The 20,696-nt window shown below is 49.0% G+C and overlaps 2 protein-coding genes across 3 annotated transcripts; both read left to right on the forward strand.

Annotated features, from left to right (window-relative positions):
* The first annotated feature begins 1,444 nt into the window (after positions 1-1,444).
* NMB (neuromedin B) lies at positions 1,445-4,439 on the forward strand. 2 transcript variants are annotated; one of them, XM_061181757.1, is made up of 3 exons: positions 1,445-1,635; positions 2,266-2,438; positions 4,188-4,439. In XM_061181757.1, exons 1-3 carry the CDS (start codon positions 1,482-1,484, stop codon positions 4,221-4,223), a joined length of 363 nt encoding a protein of 120 aa, XP_061037740.1. In that variant the 5' UTR covers positions 1,445-1,481; the 3' UTR covers positions 4,224-4,439. The 2 variants fall into 2 exon arrangements, with proteins under 2 accessions (XP_061037740.1, XP_061037739.1); XM_061181756.1 differs by having other exon boundaries at positions 4,193-4,439.
* Positions 4,440-5,336: 897 nt separating this feature from the next.
* Positions 5,337-18,837, forward strand: WDR73 (WD repeat domain 73). Its single transcript, XM_061181758.1, has 8 exons — positions 5,337-5,400; positions 5,935-6,002; positions 6,308-6,396; positions 8,609-8,697; positions 9,329-9,393; positions 15,227-15,391; positions 15,714-16,073; positions 17,163-18,837. Exons 1-8 carry the CDS (start codon positions 5,360-5,362, stop codon positions 17,396-17,398), a joined length of 1,113 nt encoding a protein of 370 aa, XP_061037741.1. The 5' UTR covers positions 5,337-5,359; the 3' UTR covers positions 17,399-18,837.
* The last annotated feature ends 1,859 nt before the right edge of the window (positions 18,838-20,696 follow it).

A 20,696-nucleotide genomic window follows, 5' to 3' on the forward strand; every position in this document is an offset into this window, starting at 1 on the left:
GTGATAAGAGCTATATCTGTACACCATGGCTAAGCAGTGACAAGAATACAGAGAGGTGTAAATGCCAGGGTGGGAGATAAGAAGCAAGGAGATTGGGAAAAAAGCCTGTGCCGGAAATGGTGTGTCCTTGTCCTGTGTCGTGCTTTCTGAGAGCTCAGCATGACAACCAGCTTCTCGTACAAGCTTCCCCTTTTAAGATGGTGATCCACAGAGCTAGCAGGCCTTGCTGAGCTAGATATGGCAAGAGTAATAATAGCAAGTACCGTTTTTGAGCCAGACTGGGGAGTAGGTTCGGTCACAGCCACACTGTGCAGTGTTTCTGAGAAGAGTCCAGGGCCCAGGGGTTGGTCAGTACCCTGCTCCTCCATCATTCACTCCTTTTGTACTCTGTCTCTCTAATGAGATGGTAAACTCCTGTGGGAGCAGGGCACTATCTTTTGTGTCCCTGCCCGCCTGTGCCTGGCATAGTGCTCTGAACATTGGTGTTTAGTAAACATTTAAGCAAAAATAAATGTATTATTCTGGAGCACAGTGTCTTCTATTCATTAAGTGCTTCCACTGACCTAAAATTTCTTTCCAAGACAAGTCTGGACAGCTCCTTTGGAGGAGGAGAGTGCTGACTCTGAGAGGGAGTCCTATAGGACTGTTGCTTCCTGCCACAAAATAATTGGGCTAAAAAATGTAAAGCTATTAAAAATAGGGCAATGTGGTTTTTCCCATTTTACAATTGAAGAAGGTGAGGGTCAGTGAGGTCACACAGCTTGTATATGGACTCTTGGTCCAGTGCTCTTTTCACTCCCCTGACCCAAAGATCTGCCTCCTGGCCAACTGACAAGCCAGTCTCCCAAGCTGGGCGCCCATTTGTGGGGGGAGGGTGGGGGAGGGGAGGGCTCGGCCATCCATCGTTCTGCACTCCTACCCTGAGCACCTGCTGTGAGAAGGCAGAGAGCTGGGTGAACCCGGTCAGATTCCCCAGGAGGGAAGGGCCGACTTGCATTTTATGGAGCTCCTCTGGTGCCTGGCACTATGCTGGGCACTGTAACGCCTGTGTTACACAGGAGGCGTCCTCGCCCCCTTTTCTACCCTTAGAAAGAGGCTCAGAGGTGAAGGAACCGCTCGTTGGCCGAAATCCGTTGAGAGCGGTGAGGGAGGGCCAGGGGAGCCGGCTTTGCCCAGGTCCCCAGCTTGAAGGTGGTGGGCTTGGGCCCGAACGCCCTGAGGAAGCGGTGCCCACGTGGGGTTAGGAGTGCGGCCGTGCGGGCTGTGGAAGGGGCCCCTGACCGAGACCCCCGCCCAAGAGCTGGCGCGGACAAGAGGGTCGAAGGAGAGCGGAGCAGGGGCGGCAGCGAGCGCGCCGGGGGCGGGCTCTTCGGGGCAGGCTCCGCCCCCAAGGGCGCGGATTTAAAAGGAGGGAAGCCGCGCGTCAGGGACCTGAGCCGCTGCTAAGTGCACCTGAACAGAGGCGCGGCCGGCACCCAACCATGACCCTGCGGGCGCGGGGCGCTGGGCTGCTCGGAGGCCTTCTGCTCTTCGCTCTGCTCGCTGCCGGCGCCGCCCCGTTTAGCTGGGATCTCCCGGAGCCCCGCAGCCGGGCCAGCAAGATCCGAGTGCACCCGCCCAATCTCTGGGCCACCGGTAAGTCTTCCCGGTACGGGCAAGCGCCCCCCACCCTGCTCTGACCCCATTTTCCTTCTCTGGCCTCTCCTCAGCCATGGACACTAGTGTCCAGGCTAGAGGGGACCCTGGAACTCACCTAACAGATGGGGAACTTGAGACCCAGACCCAATGACTTGGTTAAATCACTCACCCAGCCAGTTTAAAGCAGAGCTGGGGCTGGATCCTAAATCTACCTGCCAGCCCGTGCCCCTTCTCTTAGACAAGACTCTACTGAATCTTCTAACCTCTGGTGTGTGTTCTCTCTGCACCTCCACCTTCCAGACACCTCTTGTTCTCCACTTCCTTCTCTGCCGTTTCCCATCCCTCTTCTAAGCAGACAGCACAACTGGCAGAGTTTCTTCCTGGCCCTGGGGCATCCCACCCTCCTTCCAGCTATGCCACCCCCTCCATCCCACCTACCTGCTCAGGAAAAGCTGAGGTACAGGCTTTGCCACCACCCGTGGTCTTTGTGGCTCCTGGTGACGAGGAGGAGGAAGGTTGTGTATCCTCCTGCCATGAGAACTGAAAAGTGGGAGAGATGGGGAGCTTTCCCACTGGGATAGGATCCTTGCTCCCTGACTTCCTTGTGCCTCGGCATCTCCTTTCTAGGTCACTTCATGGGCAAGAAGAGTCTGGAGCCCCCCAGCCCATCCCTATTGGGGACAGCTCCCCACATCTCCCTGAGGGACCAGAGACTGCAGCTCAGTCATGATCTGCTCAGGATCCTCCTGCAAAAGAAAGCTCTGGGCATGAGCCTCAGCGGCCCAGCACCTCACACCCAGGTGAGCCAGGCCCCCACCTCAGGCCCGGGAGAGGCTCAGCCAGGGCTTCCCCTGGATCCAACGTTGGGCTTACGGTGTGAGTGCTCAGCCAGGGTGTGATAGGCCCACCCAAGAAAGCCAGAGATTCTAGGCTCTCCCTGTGATCTAGAGCTCAAACGGAGAGGATTCTGAAGAAAGAAAGCTGACCTTCCCAGCAAACCCCATGGAACAAAAAGTAGGGGAAGACATTCCCCTCACCCATTGCCCAGTCTAAAGTCACAGCCTGCAATTATCCAGCTTCTTCCAGCAGGACCTTCCGCTACCTCCACCCCAGTCTACACAGACTTGCCCCACCCCAGCTGTCCACCTTTGCTGTGCCCTGTATGTGCCTGTTGGGACCCTGAGGCTCAGAGAAGGGATGAAAAGAGTTAGTCAGCAGCCAAGACAGAGTCTAGACCTTGTTCACCTTGACCAGTGCTCTTCCCAGTCTCTCGTCTGCCTCAGTGACCAGTGGCAGGGTTTCTCAACGCCAGCACCTGATATTCTGGGCTGGACAGTTTTCTGTTGTGGGAACTGTCCTGTGCATTGTAGGAAGCTTAGCTGCGTCCCTCGTCTCTATCCACTAGAGTATGGATAGATACTGTTAGGACAACCAAAAATGCCTCCAGACATTGCCAGAGGTCCTCTGGGGAGGGGACAGGGGAGGGAGCCAAAAATCACCCTTGATTGTAAACCACTGACCTATGGGGTTCAAGGCCCCAGAGTTGGAGCCAAGCCAGCTTTCATCTCCAGCCTGGCAGAGGGGCAGCTCCTCCATTCTCTGTTCCTGGCGCTGTCCCCATCCCACACCACCTTCCCTGGTACTTCGTTGCTATGTGAAGAAGGCAGTGTGATGTGGTAGAATGTGAGCTCTGGTGACAGCATGCTGGGCTCATAAGCTAGCTACTTAGTAGCTAGTGTGACCTTAGAAATGTCATTTAACCTCTCCAAGCCTCATCTTCCTCATCCATAAAATGGGAACAATAGTGCCCCTCTCCTCTTAAATGAGACCGTTTGTGTCACATGCTGAGCATGATGCCTAATGCATAGAAAGCGCTCAGTAAACAGGAGCTGTTGCCAGTCTGTGAGCTTCCTGGCAGCACCAGTGGCTGACTTAACTTTGTGTCCCCCACCGTGCCTAGCATATAGTATGTACATTTTGAAAGAAGGGAGGGGCATTCCCTACAGAAGGTTCATCCCCAGCCCCGTGGGGAACTAAGATCCCACATGCCGCACAGTGTGGCCAAAAAAAAAAAAAGAACCACCAGCCTCTGGAGACCTCAGATGTAAGGGCCAGGTGCTCGGGCTGGCTGAGTCTGAAGGCAGACAATGTCCCCTCCGGGGCCACTGGTCTCGAAGGCCTGAAACATGAAGACCAACTAGAGAATCTCAGAGGAAGCAGTACTTAGCCCTGGGGGGTGGGACTTCAGAAGTGAGGTCTTGGGCAGAGCTGGAGGTGGGGGAGTAAAAACACTGTCCGGCCCAGGGCCAGGCATGGTACTTGGACTTTACTTCTATGATCTCCTTTGACTGTCATGACTACTCTGTGAGGTTGAGGCTGTTATTCTGAGAAAACCACTACCCTGACCCCTCCCAGGCCCTTCAGGGAGAAAAGCACTGGGGGGGCCTGCCCCTGCCTACCTCTGTGGATGCCTAGCACTTAGGAATGGCAGGATGCCCCTATCATCTGTCCCCCTGACCAGGCCAATTCCTCTGTGTGTTCCTCTTCAGTACAGGAGGGTGCTGGTGCAAATGCTGCAGAAGTGATGCCATTCATCAGGAAGACAAGATGACATGGCTTAGATTGTGCCCACCCAGGGAAGGTGCTGAATGGGACCCTGGCAGCCCCATCTGCATGTAAATCATGGGCTCACATCTCTGATACTGTGATTTCTGGTTGGGTTGCCAGGAATATCGCCAATGCAGATGCAGATGATGTCCCTGCTGTATTTCTTGCTTCCCTGTTGAAGTTGTGAATAAAACCCTGCTCTTTACATAGACTGTCTGGTCCTCTCTTTCTACCCATGTTGGAGGGGATGGGAGGGAAAGGAGACTGAAAGACCCAGTGTTCAGTGAGATGGGGCTGGCCCCAAAGAGCCCAGGACACTCCGTGGCACCAGTCTGGCACTGACTGTGGACTCCTACTCATTCACTCATTCAGGAAGCAGGTACTCAACGCCTGCTGTATGCCAGGTCCTCTGCCAGGCGCTTTTCTACTCTCGCCTCTGCCACCTACCGGCAGAGGCAAGTCTCTCCTGTTTCTCACCTGTAAAAGCTCCCACCTACATACACTACGCGGTAGGGCTTTGCTTACCTGATTTCATCCTCACGCCAAGCTTTGAGGGGAGTGCCCAGCACATACCAAGGAGAGAGCTGAGCTGGGATCCAGACCCGAGGTCCCCTTACTCTTTTCTCTAGCCTTGTGGGATTGCCAGTTAGCAAATAAAAATACAACACACCCAGTTATATTCGAATTTCAGATAAACAATGAATAATATTTTCGTATAAGATATCCTAAATATTGCATGGACATACTTAAACGAAAAAAATTATTCGTTGTTTACCTAAAATTGGAATTTAACCGGGCGTCCTGTATTTTATCTGGCCTTTTCCTCTGATCTGCAAATACCAGGTCATAAAACGAGCGTGTATTTGGTCCCTCAGGCCCCGCCCGGAACTGACATCCTGGGAATCCCTGAATTTGCGACTTGTTTCCAGGAGAGTTTATCCGGAGAATCCCGGACCTAGCTAGCTAAGGGTACTGCATGTCCACGGCGGCACTAAGGCACCTTTAAGGCCCCGCCCCCGGGTCAGAGCAGGCCGCGCCCCACTCCTCGCGAGAGGGCCGCGCTTGCCCAGGAAGGTTCAGAGGCGGAAGTGGGGTACCGGAAGCGACAGCTGCCATGGAGCCCGCGGAGGACTGGCTGGTGGAATCCTTGAGCTTGTAAATCGTGTGGGCTTGGGACGTGGAATCCGGGCCTGGAGCTGGCTTGGGGGCGGACGGGCGCGGCATGGAGCACGCAGGGAACTCGCGGCATGTGGGGCGGGACCTGTACGGAGGACTCCGCCTGGGCCTCGGCTCCCGCAGCTGGGAAATGGCACCTTCCTGTGTGCGCAAATTGTGTGAAGTACTAGTAGGGGCAGTGCTTGTGGAGGATAATAATAACATAAGTGACTGTTTATTTTGCGCCAGGCTCTGAGTTAAACCTTAAACAAAGATTATCTCGATTCCTCACGTCAACCTTGGGGAGTCTGAGTACTCTAGGAGTTGCATTTTACAGATGAGGACGAGGCTCAGGGAAATTGTGACTGGCCTGCTCCCAGTCACACAGGGGATGAAATGTGTAACAAGACTTGATCCCGGTTCTGCCTGATTCCAGAGCCTGGGCCCCCAACTGCCGAACCATGCTAACATCTCAGGTTCTTTAACAGCTGTAAAGTGCCATGCATTGTGTGACGTTGTGTCCCTATCATGCAGGTACCAGGATTTCCATGCATTCGACCTCTCGGGAGCCACTCGAGTCCTTGAATGGATTGGTGACAAAGGTGATATGCCCTGCCTGGCCCTGAAGAACCACTCCTCAAGCTGGAATTCAGGAGCTCAGCCCAGAGGGACCCAACCACTCTTCTGGGAGCTTGAGGGCCTCTTGGTCACTTGTAGCAATTTCATGCCCCATCAGCATTATATTTCTCTTATGAAGATCTAGATCTCTTCCATCCCTCAGTACAAGGCTGCATACCAATGGCAGAAGAGTTTATCTTTGCTTTGGAAGATTTGGCAGAGTGTCTGGACCCAGCTGTGGTCCAGAATCTTTCTAGCACTTTGTCACAGCTTATTCTGCTTTTTCCAGGAATCTTGGTTGCTGGCTATGAAAGCCTGAAAAAAAATGAGATTCTTCATCTGATATTACCTCTCAGACTTTCTGTAAAAGAAAACCAGGTAACTTGAAATATTTACGCTAAGTATATGTGTCTACTTCTACTCATTTATTAAATCTTTATGGAGCTCCTATTGTCTACTAAATATTGTCCTGGATACTAGAAAGAGAGAAACTGTAAGCACTGGGCCTGCCCTTATAGTCTAATAAAGGGAGGCAAATGTGCACAGAGGTAAGTTGTACAGAAAGTCCTGTGATTTACAGAGGGCTCCTAGAGCAAGAAGTCAATTATACTTTATCAAGAATAGATTTAGGGGGAATTCCCTGGTGGTCCAGTGGTTAAGACGCCACGCTTCCACTGCAGGGGGCCTGGGTTCGATCCCTGGTCGGGGAACCAAGATCCCATAAGCCGTGCCACATGGCCGAAAAAAAAAAAAATTTAGGGAGCAATTAGAGTATGAAGGGTGGTTGAAACCTTAGAATGGTTAAGATCACCTAGGATGAATGTGTAGTATATAAAGAATAAGAGGAGAAGATGGCTAAAGACAGAACCTCAGGGAGAACATTTAAGAAATGGGTAGAGGAAGATGATGAACCCACAAGGAGTACTGAGAAAGAATAGTCTTTGAAGAAGGAGGAGTCTCAGAAAAGGCCAGTGATCCAGAAGCCAAGAGAAAAGAATGTGTCACGAAGAGTTGATAGCTGCCTAATGTTAGTATAAAATCACTTCAGGCTCATTGGCTAGATCAGTCTGGCCTTTATTGCCCTTGGGTAAATTTCCTTCCTAATATTCTTGATCTTCCTCATCCCTACCCCTGAAGCTAAGTCAGGAGCTCACCAAAATTGAGCCTTGATGAGAGACCTGATTTACCTCCCACCTCACCCCTGGCTTTCGCTCTGTTCTCTTGTGGCCACCTCCTCTTCCCCTGCCTCTGGTTCCTCACGTGGAGATAGTAGAGTCTAGTGGCTAAGAGCATGGACTTCGGTTAGACAGACTTGGGTTCAGATGTATAACATAACCCCTGTGACCTTAGAAAAGTTGCTTAAGCTCCCTATGCCTTGGCTTTGTCATTTTAGAACAGGGATAATTATAGTGCCCAGGTCACAGGATGGTTGTAAGAATTCAACATGATAGAGTAAAGCACTAAACAGGGTGGCTGACACAGTGAGCACTGGATAATTGGCAGTTGTATTTTTTTTAATTAATTAGTTTATTTATTTATTTGGCTGCATTGGGTCTTCGGTGCTGCGCTGGCTTTCTCTAGTTGCGGTAAGCGGGGGCTACTCTTCGTTGCGGTGTGCGGGCTTCTCATTGCAGTAGCTTCTCTTGATGTGGAGCATGGGCTCTAGGTGCGTGGGCTTCAGTAGTTGTGGCTCGCGGGCTCTAGAGCAGAGGCTCAGTAGTTGTGGTGCACGGGCTCAGTTGCTCTGCGGCATGTGGGATCTTCCTGGACCAGGGATCGAACCCGTGTCCCTTTCATTAGCAGGTGGATTCTTTTTTTTTTTTTAATACCATGCATTTTCTTTTTTTCTTTATTTTTTAAATTTTATTTACTTTTGGTTGCTTTGGGTCTTCGTTGTGGTGCGTGGGCTTCTCATTGCGGTGGCTTCTCGTTGCAGGGCACAGGCTCTAGGCACACGGGCTTCATAGTTGTGGCACGCGGGCTTCAGTAGTTGTGGCACGCAGGCTCAGTAGTTGTGGCTCGCGGGCTCTAGAGCACAGGCTCAGTAGTTGTGGTGCACGGGCTTAGTTGCTACGTGGCATGTGGGATCTTCCCGGACCAGGGCTCGAACCCGTGTCCCCTACATTGGCAGGCGGATTCTTAACCACTAGCAGGTGGATTCTTAACCACTGAGCCACCAGGGAAGTCCTGGCAGTTGTATTTTTATTGCTGGAAGAACCCACCTAACTTCCAGTGTGAGGTGTGGGGAGGAATGGGGCTGTGTTAGTTGGCTGATACATTCCACCTTTCTCTGTTAAGCCTCTGTGACTCCTCTAAGAAGACTTGGAATATAACACTTGTGCTGTGGTGAAAGGTTAGAAGAAAGGTTCTGGATGTGCAGGAAAGAAAGGAAGCTATCTGTGTAGGCAGCTGAGACCAACATTTGCAAATAACAGCACCCTGAGGCCCTGCCCAGAGAAGCATCATTGCCACCTGAGCGGCTTCCATGGCTTCCTGCTAGGCTGGGAAATGGCTCCTTACCTAGAACTTGTCTGAAACGTTCCTTTGGAGAGCGGTCCCCTATCTGATTGGCCACCTCTTTGTATTTTAGGGCTTATTCCCTGAAAGAGATTTCAAGGTACGCCATGGAGGATTTTCAGACAGGTCTGTCTTTGATCTGAAGTATGTGCCAGACACCAGGTATGGTCAGCTCTGTGACCCAGACCTTCCATTCAGGATGGAGTGGCTGGAACTTTAGGGGTATCCTGTATCTTTATCACCACTCCTCCCCGTCCCGCCTCAGCACAGGGGCACATGGGAGGGCACGTGCACACACAGATCTGGAATACAAAGAAACCAGTGCTCGGTGGCTTTACGGTCCCTCACGGACCTCTTGACTATGGTAACCCACAGATTGCTGGCGTTGCTCTAGGGAATAGATATAAAGTAGAAGGGATGCTCTTAGTTTCTCAGAGAGCTGGTGGTGGGTAGTTGGGGCTAATAGCTCAGTTGGCAGAGGCCAGAGCCTCTGGGTGAGGGTTCTGTATTCAGGCTGCCTGCTGGGTCCTCTAGAACACGTCATGCCACGTGGAAGCCAGGGCTCAGTCCCACGACTCTCTGTGAGCTGTGGACCTGTCCCTAAAGGCAAACAAGCCTGCTCCTCCTCTGTTAAATGAGGGTGACTGATCTTGAGGACCCCTCCCTGCGTAAGCTCTCCTGATACGGGGAGTGTAGGAATCCCAAGCTGAGTGGGCTGGAGAGGGAGAGGCTGAGGGCTATGTGGGTGAGCTCCCCGCTGTCTGGGCTGAGATTTCCTATCCATCCTGAATAGGTTGCTGGTGACCAGTGGCCTTCCCGGTTGTTACCTGCAGGTGTGGCAGATTGCGGAGGACAGCGGTAAGTGACTTTGACTTGGCACGGTTGGGTTTGTAGGAAAGCCTGTTACTCTCACACTCCCAATCCCTAATCTGAGCCAGTTAAGAAACAGACTCAGAGCCAGTGGGAATTAAAATGCAGTATCTACTGGGACTTCCCTGGCAGTCCAGTGGTTAAGACTCTGCGCTTCCACTGCAGGGGGCACGGGTTCAGTCCCTGGTCGGGGAGCTAAGATCCCACATGCCACATGGCGTGGCCAAAAAATTCTTTTAAAAATGCAGTATCTACTTCAATGCAGCAAAGGTGAGTTAGCAGCCACAGCAGTGCACACAAGCCCCAAGTGGAGCTTCCTATAGCTTGCTTCAGGAATTGAGTTTACCAGCCCAGCCAGAGGCAGAGCACCTGGTGAACTTCGGGCCTCTCCCACCCCGGGCAGGGGCAGAGCGAGGGCAGCAGGGAGGTCACCTCTCATTGCAGCCATGCTGCTCTCAGGGAGGGAAAACAGTGAGTGAGCACGAGCCTGGGCTGACCAGTCTCCCACTCAGAGACGTCACTCTGCTGCCCAACGGGAACAGGAAAGTTGGGAAAGGCGCAGGAAGCGTTAGTCCTGTTCCTCTGGGAGTCGGGGGAGTTCCCTCATAGTATCCCCTCCAGCAGGAGGTTTGCGGTTCCCCTGTCAGGCAGGCACTGGAGCCTGCAGCCCTGATCCAGCCCCTGCCATCCCTCCTTGGGTTAGAGCATTGCTGACCAGCGTGGAAGCGGGCCTCAGAGGCAAAGACAGCCGCTCTTGGAACTGCCCCTTGGCTTGTGTGGTCCTCTGCCTCACTTGGATGCTTCCCAGAAACCGGTAGCAGCTGTTGGCTTCTCCCCAAGCTTCACTGCTGCAGGAAGGCGCTTCTGGTCCTCATTTGGTTTTTGAGGTCGCTGACCCTGTGGACTTTCCTTTGTTGTTTCTTCCTTGTCACTTGTCTCATGCTGTAGCTTCCAGGTGTGTGTATATCCTTATTTGTAGTTATGATTGTTTATTTTTTCATAATTTTATTGAAAGTCACCCATTTTAAGTATACAGTTCAGTGATTTTTTTTTTTAGTAAATTTAACAAGTTGTGCAACCACCACTATAATCAGTTTTAGGATATTTTCATGAGCCCAGTAAGATCCATCATGCCAATTACTATTAACCCCCATGCCCACACCCTGCCCCAGGCGACCACTAATCTGCTTTCTGTCTCTATGATAGATTTGCCTTTTCTGGATATTTCATATCAATGGAATCATACAATATGTGGTCTCTTGTATCTGGCTTCGTTCACTGAGCATAGTACTTTTGAGGTCCACCATGTCGTACAATGTCATAACGTGTATCAGCAGTTTGTTCCTTTTTATGGCTGAACAGTATTCCATTTATGGATGTATCACAGTTGTCTATCTGTTCACCAGTTGATGGATCTGATTTTTGGTTATTAGGAATAATGCTGCTAAGAACATTCATGTACAAGTCTCTGTGTGGACATATGTCTTCATATGTCTTGGATAGACATTAGGAATAAAATTGCTGGATCATGTGGTAAATTTATGTTTGATTTTTTAAGAAACTCCCAAACTCTTTTCCAAAATGGCTTCATCATTTACATTCCCACCAGCAGTGTATGAGGGTTCCTGTTTCTCCATGCCCTCACCAACATTTTATTGTCTGTCTTTTTTATTAAAGCTGTCCTAATGGATGTGAAATTGTATATCATGTGGCTTTCATTTGCAATTCCTTAATGACTAATAATGTTGAGCATCTTTTTATATGCTTATTAGCCATTCATGTATCTTTGGTAAAATGCCTATTTGAATCTTCCTAAGGGTGTTTTGTTGTTATTTTTTTTCCCCCAGCAGGCTGAGATAACATGCTGTCACAGGCCCTTTGATATTCCAGTTTCACTGTATATTTTAATAGATACTTGTTCGGATTAATTAACAATCTATAAGATGTAACAGTAATATTAATGAGTGTATATTATATTCCAGTCACTGTACTAATCACTTTCCATGTGTGATCTCATTAAATTCTCATGAGTCTGAGAACAAACTCTTTCCCAGAGAGGCTAACTTGTTCAAAGTCACAAAGATGGTCGCAGAACCAAGACTTAAATCTAGTCTGACTTCAGAGTCTGCTTATAACTATGCCTGGTGGTAACTATAGTTAGATAATAATAATTGATCTCAGTATAGTATGTAAGGGCTCTGAAAAAAAGGCCGTAGGGTATTTACTGACTGGCAACATAGTCTGTGCCACCATTTTGCTTAGATCTGGTTCCTGGAAGTAAGATCTACTTATGAAAGGGCACATAATAATAATAATTATTATTATTATTATTACTGTTATTTGTAGCAGTAGCTAGCATTTCATCATTCAGTCGTTATTCATTGTGTGCTTCCAGTGTGCCAAGCATTGGGCAAGGTTCTGGGGATATAACAGCAAGCACTCACATAGATGTTCCATGCTTTCTTGGTGCTTATATTTTATCAAATATTTTGCCCACTTATTGATTGGCTGTTTTGTCTTCATTGACTTGTGAGAGTTCTTTGTACATTCTAGATACATGTTATTTATCAGATATATGTTTTGCTAATATTTTCTCCCTGTCTTTTCATTTTCTTAATAGTGTCCTTTGAAGCATAAAAGTTTTAAATTTTGATGAGGTCCGTTTTAATAATAAAACAGTGTCATATCTAAGAAATCTTTACTTAATCCATAGATTTTCCCCAGTGTTTTTTTTCCCAAAAGTTTTATTGTTTTAGCTCCAACATTTAAGTCTGTGATCTCTTTAGAGTTAACTTTTGTGTATGGTAGGTATGAGGGAAGGGTCTAAGTTCATCTTTTTGCATGTGAATATCTGGTTGTCCATTTGTCAAAAAACCTGGCCTTTCTCCACTGACCTGCGTTGGTGCCTTTGGTGAAAATCGGTTGATCGTGAATATAAGGATTTATTTCTGGACTCTCCGTTCGGTTCCAGTGATCTCTATGTCGATCCTTATGTCAGTAACTTATAGTTGTTTTTTTTTAAATTTTATATATTTATTTATTTATTTATGGCTGTGTTGGGTCTTCGCTTCTGCGCGAGGGCTTTCTCTAGTTGCGGCAAGCGGGGGCCACTCCTCATCGCGGTGCATGGGCCTCTCACTGTCGCAGCCTCTCTTGTTGCGGAGCACAGGCTCCAGACGCGCAGGCTCAGTAGCTGTGGCTCACGGGCCTAGTTGCTCCACAGCATGTGGGATCCTCCCAGACCAGGGCTCAAACCCGTGTCCCCTGCATTGGCAGGCAGATTCTCAACCACTGCGCCACCAGGGAAGCCCTTATTGTTGTTTTTTATCTTTCCCTAAAAATAGGCTGCATGGGGCAGCAATGGTTTAAAGATGAGGGGGCGCCTTGGAGCTCTTTTGCCCTGACAGTGCTTGGGGTACCAGGTGCCATGTAGAACCTGTAGCCCCAGGCCCAGGAGAGCTAGGCCCAAGGAGACTTGCTCTGACACCCATATGAGAGTAGGAAATCAGATAGTTACCTTCCCCTGGATATTAGTGCAGAATATTCCAGAATCTGGGGAAGGCTGGCCAGCTGTTTTCCTAGACGCCTAAAAACGTAGCATTATCTTGGTGAATTTTCCAAGGTCCAGGTTTGACCCACAGCTTTGGTATCTCAGAAACCTGATTCTGTCAGCACACTCAGAACAAATCTAACCTGTTATTAGGGGCAGACGCGCTCACCAGACTCACAGGACTGCTGTATAAACCAGAACGCAGATTTATTAGTTTATAATGAAAAAATAAGTATCCCTAAAAGTGGAATATTCCAGATCCTTATTCTTTTCCTATAGAAGACCTAATCAAAGCCTACATGATAAACATAACCATAACAAGAGGAATCAGCTCCGAGGCTTCCAAATGGTGTTTTCATAAGCTGTCTTAGGCAGAGAGTATAGAACTTGTGAAGGCTTGGCTCCCCAGGCCTAGGTGCTGCCCAGGCCCCTGGAGGGAGGGCCTGTGGCCTCCCCTCTCAGCTCTGGGGCTGAGGAGTCCACTGAGAATGTCTTTAGATGGAGACATACCTAACAGCCTCAGCTGAATGTCTCCCGCAGCCTCTACTTGGAAGTTAACTTCAGTCTGGAGTGGCTCTGCCGTGGACGGGCCCCAGCATTTTCTTTGCCGTTGTGGCTGAACAGCCCCCTCTCATGGCCACCACTTTTCCTTTCGACGTGGTAATATGTTAGCTCAGTACTGCAGGTCTGGAGCCATTCTGACTCCTTAAGGAGTGTGCCTACTGCAGCTCTGACCCATTCTGTTGGTTTAATCTTCAGACAGCCTTTCTTTTATTGCCCAGTTCTTGGAGGTGCCTCACTGCATCTTTTGCTTTGATTTTGTAGTAGTTTTTCTTTTCATTTGGCTAGTTGGTGTGGATTTCCTAAAGGGGGCATTTTAACACTGACAAGAGAGGGGATGAGGAGGAACCTGCATTTCTTTCCTGTTGTAACTACGGAGCACAACCCTCCAGTAAGGAGCTCTGAAGCCTTTGTCTTCCAGTGCATCTTTGAAATAGGTCTTTGAAGGCTTTCCCTTGACCTCCTCCTTCCCCGCCATCAGGGGACAAATCATATCTGAGAACCACCCCTGGCTCAGAGCAACAGGTCCTGGGGAATCTGTTCCAGGCTCCTCAGAGTCTGTGGAAAGGGAAGAGGGAGCCACTTAAGTGGGGCCCGGAGGAGTGAGGCAAGCTATGCTGGGCTGGTTTGAATCGCAGCCTCACCGGCACTCCCCGGAGACACATGGTCCTGAGGCTCAGCTGTTTTGTCTGCTCCGACCTCTGCGGCTCCTAGGGTAGAGCAGTTATGTTCAACAAGTCTAGACGAAGTGCACTGAGAGTCTGTGGCTTGGGGAGCAGGACTCAAGGGGCCTCTGCATCCTAGCCCAGTCTGGCCGCACCTTCTGTGACTCCTTGTATGTGAACTGTCTCCAGGGAGCTGACTGCCACGTGCTCGCTTGATAAGCCGTGTTAGTGTTCCTTCTCTCATCCGTCCCTTCCTCATCCTCTTACCTATCCTCTAGAATTTAAAAATACCTAGATCTCCATTTTCTTCAGAGAATGTGAAACCAAACAGTGAGCTCCCTCTTGGAGCAAGAAAATATAAAATGGAAAATATGCATCTCCCTTTAAGTAGTTTGTACAGCAAACTACTTGTTCTGAACTATGTTATAAATGGAGAATGCAGAGACGGGAACCTGTCTGCTGTCGAAGCAGACTGAGGTGAACAAAGCTAAAATTTGATTTAACCTGAGGGCAAGTATGTCTTTTTAACGTTCAGTGTAAAAAAGATGTGGACTTTCTTGCCCTGTTTATGTTTGAAGACAAAGACATCTGTGTTATAACCTTGACCTGTTAGGATTCGGCCAATTGCTTGAGGTCATGGGACATTTTTTTGAAGAAATAATATTACTTCATGAACTCCGTTCCTGTTATTTTCAGTTAAGGTGTAAACAACATCATCGGCGTGTTCTTTCCTTTTCTCTTCCTTTATTTGTTCTCCGCAAAACTATAAAAAGCCAGAGTTGCTTGGGAGGTTTTGAGATGGCTGCTGTGATTCATTATCTCCCATGTGCGAAACAGTTCATAAGACAAATTATAGAGAAACTACAGTGCTTCTGACAGTTTCCAAAAAGTAAACACAACGCACAGTGATTATGTCTCCACATCCTCTCTCGCCAGCTGTGAGCCCCTGTCTCCCCTGACTTTCTGGCAGGCCTTCACCATGGAATGTTTCAAACCTGTTTCAAAATTAACATTCTGGACTTTAGCTGCTTCCATCTTCCCCCAGATGTCATTAAGGCTGTCAGCACCATTGATGTGTGCGAGAAGGAGGGGTGTCTCTGGCCCAGGGTGGCCATCTTCTCGTCGGCGGCACCCGGGGTCCTCCACGGGGCCAGGCTCAGCAGTCTGAAGGTGGTGGATCTGGAATCACAGAAGACCACGTACAGCTCAGGTACCGCAGCCCCTTGCCGGCTCCTCCAGCCCCACCCAGCCACGCTGGAAACCGAATCCAACCCTGTGTGCCAGCTGCTGGGGAAACGAGATGAGTGAGAGGCAAGGCCAGGCCTCGGGGGCTCCTGTTCCGGGGCTGCGGAAGGCAGTCCGGAACCAGCACCCAACCAGCCGGGCGGACCGTGTGAGATGAGAAGGCGGCAGGACGTGGCCAGGGGCTGGTGGGGAGGTGCCCAGAGGAAGGGGCTTGGACCAGCCAATGCCACCAAACCGCTGGACCCATCTGACTGCAGCCACTTTTCTCCTCTCGCCCCGCCATCCAGGTGTCAGTGACGGCGAGTTGCTGAGTAGCCTGCAGGTCCTGGACGCAGACACCTTTGCTTTCTGCTGCACCTCGGGCCGCCTGGGGCTTGTCGACACCCGCCAGAAGTGGACCCCGTCAGAGAACCTCAGGCCCGGCTCTGGGTCCGCTGGAGGGAGGTGGTGTGCAGAAGCTGGGGGCCGGGGCCCTGGGCCCAGCATTGCCAGCCTTGGCTCGGACGGGCAGCTCTGTCTTCTTGACCCCCGGGATCTCTGCCAGCCGGTGAGCTTGGTCCAGTGCCCAGTGTCCACGCCTAGCCCTGACCCAGAGCTGCTGCGAGTGACTTGGGCTCCAGGCCTGGACAACTCCTTGGCCATTTCAGGTACTGCTGAGAGGATTTTGTGTCTGTCACTTGATCTCTCTCTTCCGGGGACACTTGAGTGCTCAGGAAGGAGCCCGTAGTCCCGTAGTAAATCTGGCCCCAGAAGTTAAAGTTGCTCACAGAAAAGCTCCAAATTAGCTCTCCAGGTTCTTCAGCGGCGGCCCTTCCACATCCTGGCTACCAGACTTCCCCACGTTGGTAGCAGGCCTTTCCTGTCCCAGCAGGAATTCAGTTCTGAGGTTGGTGGAGAGGCTGCGGATGGTAAGACACTAGGACAGCCACGGGCTGCACCAGGGAGAGGTGATAGGGTCTCAGCGGTGCCGCTCAGTCTTCTCGCTTTTAGAATTACAGCAAGCTAGCTAGGTCAGCAAGCTCCTGGGTCTGGCCCGGCAGTATCTAGTTGAATGAGGGTGTGTAATGAGGTATCTGAAAGCCGATGGAAGGATCCTCTGACGGGGGGAGAGGTTGAAAGAACAGTTGAGAGAGCAAGAGAGGGTCATTGGTCATGGCGGGATCCAGAAAGAGCAGAAGAGCAGAACCAGGCTTGGGTAGTTCTCTCTAAAGGCTTCTCTTTCCCCCATCAAGTAGGAGACAAGGCCATCTGCTGAGAGGGACTCACATGTGGAGGGATTAGAATTGGGGGCAAGTGGAAGAGGTTTGAAAAGTCTCTAAAGCCTCTGTTTCTTGGGGAAAATAATAGTACCTACTTCATACAGTTGTGAGGGTTAAAAGAGAGAATGCAAGATTAGCCTCGGGCAACAGATGCTTATTGTTATATGCTCCAAGGAGTCATCAGCCGCCGACATTGACGGCAGATGTTACATGCCCTTCCGTTGGCCTTTAATTTTATTTATTTATTTTTTTGGCTGTACCGCGCAGCTTGTGGGATCTTAGTTCCCCGACCAGGGATAGAACCCACGCCCTCAGCAGTGAAAGCGCAGCGTCCAAACCACTGGACCGCCAAGGAATTCCCTCAGTTGGCCTATAAGTATCTTGTGGCTATTTGATTCCTCATCCTCTAGCCTGTTTTGGTTCCGTAGAGCATTCAGAGATTCAGCGTCAGTGCTCTCTTTTCTTGTTCTTCCTCAGGTTTTGATGGGACGGTCCAGGTCTATGACGTCACGTCTTGGGGTGGAATGGGGCGCCAAGTAGAACCTCTCTTCACTCACAAAGGTCACATCTTCCTAGACGGCAATGGGATAGACACTGCTCCACTGGTCACCACCCACACCTGGCACCCCTGTAAACCGAGGACTTTGTTGTCCGCAGCAAGTGATGCCTCTCTGCACGTATGGGACTGGGTGGACCTCCATGCTGCCCGCTGACTCCAGCATCTTTCCGCCCAGTCCCTAGGAAGCTGCTGTGTAGCAAGGATATTGATTCAGGATTCAGGTGACCACAGAGCCCTGTTACCAGCTGAGTGGCCATGGGCAAGTTAACCAGCCTCTCAGTCCCAGTTTCTTTATTTGTAGAATGAGACTGGTAATAACTACCTGGCAGGACTGTTGGGAAAGTTAGAAGTAACATATTTAAAAATAACTGGTAAGGGGACTTCCCTGGTGGCACAGTGGTTAAGACTCCGTGCTCCCAGTGCAGGGGGCCCGGGTTCGATCCCTGGTCAGGGAACTAGATCCCACATGCATGCCGCAACTAAGAGTTCGCATGCCACAACTAAGGAGCCCGCCTGCCGCAACTAAGACCCAGCACAACCAAACAAATAATAAAAAATAATAATAATAACCGGTAGGATGCATGGCACAATAAATATTTGGTAGCTACTCTTAGATCTGGGAGCCCCATTTCCCCCAAGTGTAAAATGGCAGCGTTTTACCCCTGTCTGCATTCACAGTATCATGGAATCTGAAGAGCCAACGGATGTAAACAGGTTTTGTGAACTTTTTTACAGAAGTGAAAATGTATAGTGACAGATAATCATGAAAAAAGTCAACCCCAGTAGCAATGAAGGAAATAGCAATTAAAATAAGATTATGCCATTTTTATCTACTAAATTGCCAAATTTTAAAACATTTTTGCCTTGAACAGCTGATAGAGTGTACATGGTACACAATTCACAAGGTACAGAGGAGCAGCTTGGTTCTTTATCCCAGTTGTATGATGTACCATTGTTCAATTGAACCATAATTTATATATCCAGGCTTCTGTTATGTGGCAATTAAAATTTTCTAATCCTTTGAAATTACACGTAGTGAGTACAACTTTTGTATCCATGAACAATATGTCTGTAGAATACATTTCTAAAAATAAAACTGCTAAGGCAGAGGATGTGAGCATTTTTCAATTTTATAAATACTGTCAAAGTGCCCTCCATAGAGATTGTGCCACTTTATGATGGCAACGATGATGATTGGTCTGATTCTCTTACCTCACCACCACTCTCCTTAGTGGCTTTTTGACCTTTGCCAGTCTGATAAATGAAAAATCGTTATTTGTACTTTTAGTCTGCATTTCTCTTATGTGTGAAGTTGAGACTCTTCACATATTTAAAAGTTTGGGGGCAGCTGTTTTTAAAGGTGGTAACAGCCAGGGTGGGGAGCTAGGCATTCTCATCAGTACCACCTGCAGCTGGCGTTCAGGCAGAGACTGGCCACCCTCCTCTCGGGTGGTTCTCACTGGAACACGGCCTTCACCAGGGTGATGCTTTCCAACCCCTGCCCCCCAGGGGAGTAGGCCCAAAGGACATTTCTTTTTGGTGGCCCGTAGCAGATATGAAAGTGTACCTGCATGTGATTCCTCACTGTCACATTTGTTAAAGGATTTTCAGCAACTTTCTTATTGAAATTATTTGACTACTAGTCACAGTTTGGGCTCTGCTTTTTTTTAAAAATAGCTTTATTGAGATATAATTCACATACCATGCAATTCACCTATTTAAAATGTACAATTTAATGGGTTTTGGTATATTACTTTATTAGTTTTTAAAGATTATGGTAAAATATATCTAACAATTTGCCATTTTCCCCATTTTTAAGTGTACAACTCAGTGGCATTAATTACATTCACAGTGTTGCATGACCAGCACCACTATTTATTTCCAAAACTTTTCATCACCCCAAACAAACAGACTATTGTGGGCTCTGGTTTTTTGGCTTTCAGTTGGGCCTACTTGGTGTATTCTTCAGCTCGGCTCCTATAACAAAATGCCACAGACTGGGGTCTTAAACAACAGAGATTTACTTCTCACAGTTCTGGAGGCTGGGAAGTCCAATATCAAGGTGCTGGCTAGGTGGGTTTCATCCCGAGGCCTCGTCTCTTGGCTTGTAGGTGGCCACCATCTTGCTGTGTGCTCACATGACCTCTTCTCTGTGCTCATGCAGAGAAAGGTCTGGTCTCTGTTCCTCTTCTTATGACACCAGTCCTTTCAGATTAGAGCCTCACCCTTATGACATCACTTAACCTTAATTACCTCTTAAAAGCTCTATCTCCAAATACAGTTACATTGGGGGTTATGGGGGTGGGAGGGGGTATAATTTAGCCCATAGCACTTAGGAATTATTTTGAAGTAAGAAAAACCTAACAAATTTTCCAATGAAATGATTTTTTTTAATTAATTTAACAATTTAACAAATGTAATGAATGAGCATTACATTTTGGAGAGGTGTAATTAAAAAATTTCAGACTCAAGATGTGATCCTTCTTACCATCGTCTGGAGTCTTCTTTTTAATCCTTTTCTTCCCCTCCATCGCCCCATGAGAACTGATTCTATAGATTCGTTTCCAGAAAAAGGTAATTTCTTCTTTGCTGTGTGCCATTTCGGCTTATTAAGCTTCACAGGAACACTCTGCTTTCAGATAGAAGAGGAAACCTGTATGACAAATCAGGGATTTTTTTTTTCAGGAGAGTTGGATTACCAGCATAGCACTGGCTAAACTATATTGTTTCACCAAGTAAAAGAGATGAATAATTTAGAAAATAGTAGAATTGTTACATGAATTGAAAAGCTGCTTTTCTAGGGACTTCGCTGGGGGCGCAGTGGTTAAGAATCCGCCTACCAATGCAGGGGATGCAGGTTCGAGCCCTAGTCCGGGAAGATCCCACATGCTGTTGGAGCAACTAAGCCCGTCCGCCACAACTACTGAGCCTGTGCTCTAGAGCCCGCGAGCCACAACTACTGAAGCCCGCGCACGTAGAGCCCATGCTCCGCAACAAGAGAAGCCACTGCAATGAGAAGCCCACACGCAGCAACGAAGAGTAGCCCCTGCTCGCCGCAACTAGAGAAAGCCCACGCGCAGCAACGAAGACCCAACGCAGCCAAATTAAAAAAAAAAAAAAACTTTAAAAAAATAAAAGAAGAAAAGCTACTTTTCTGAAAAATACTGATACATCAGTCGGTCATGGTCCAGCCAGGAAGACTGAATCCACACCAGATAATTCAGTGGAGGGAATTTCATTATGTGGTATCTGAAAGAGGATGCAAGGGAAGGTGAGGCCCTAAAGGAGGTGGTGGGTGTGTTGCCCAGAGCCCAGGAATGGGGCCTCGCAGGGGGAACTGAGCACAGTGATCTTGCCTGGCTGTGGCTGGGGCCGTGGCAGGATCTGAGACTGCAAACAGCTAGACTGCAGGAAGTACAGAGAAAGAAGTCCCCAGGCTTCTCTCCTTCCAC

Source organism: Eubalaena glacialis, chromosome 2 (assembly GCF_028564815.1).
Source record: "Eubalaena glacialis isolate mEubGla1 chromosome 2, mEubGla1.1.hap2.+ XY, whole genome shotgun sequence".
NCBI classification, from domain to species: Eukaryota; Metazoa; Chordata; class Mammalia; order Artiodactyla; family Balaenidae; genus Eubalaena; species Eubalaena glacialis.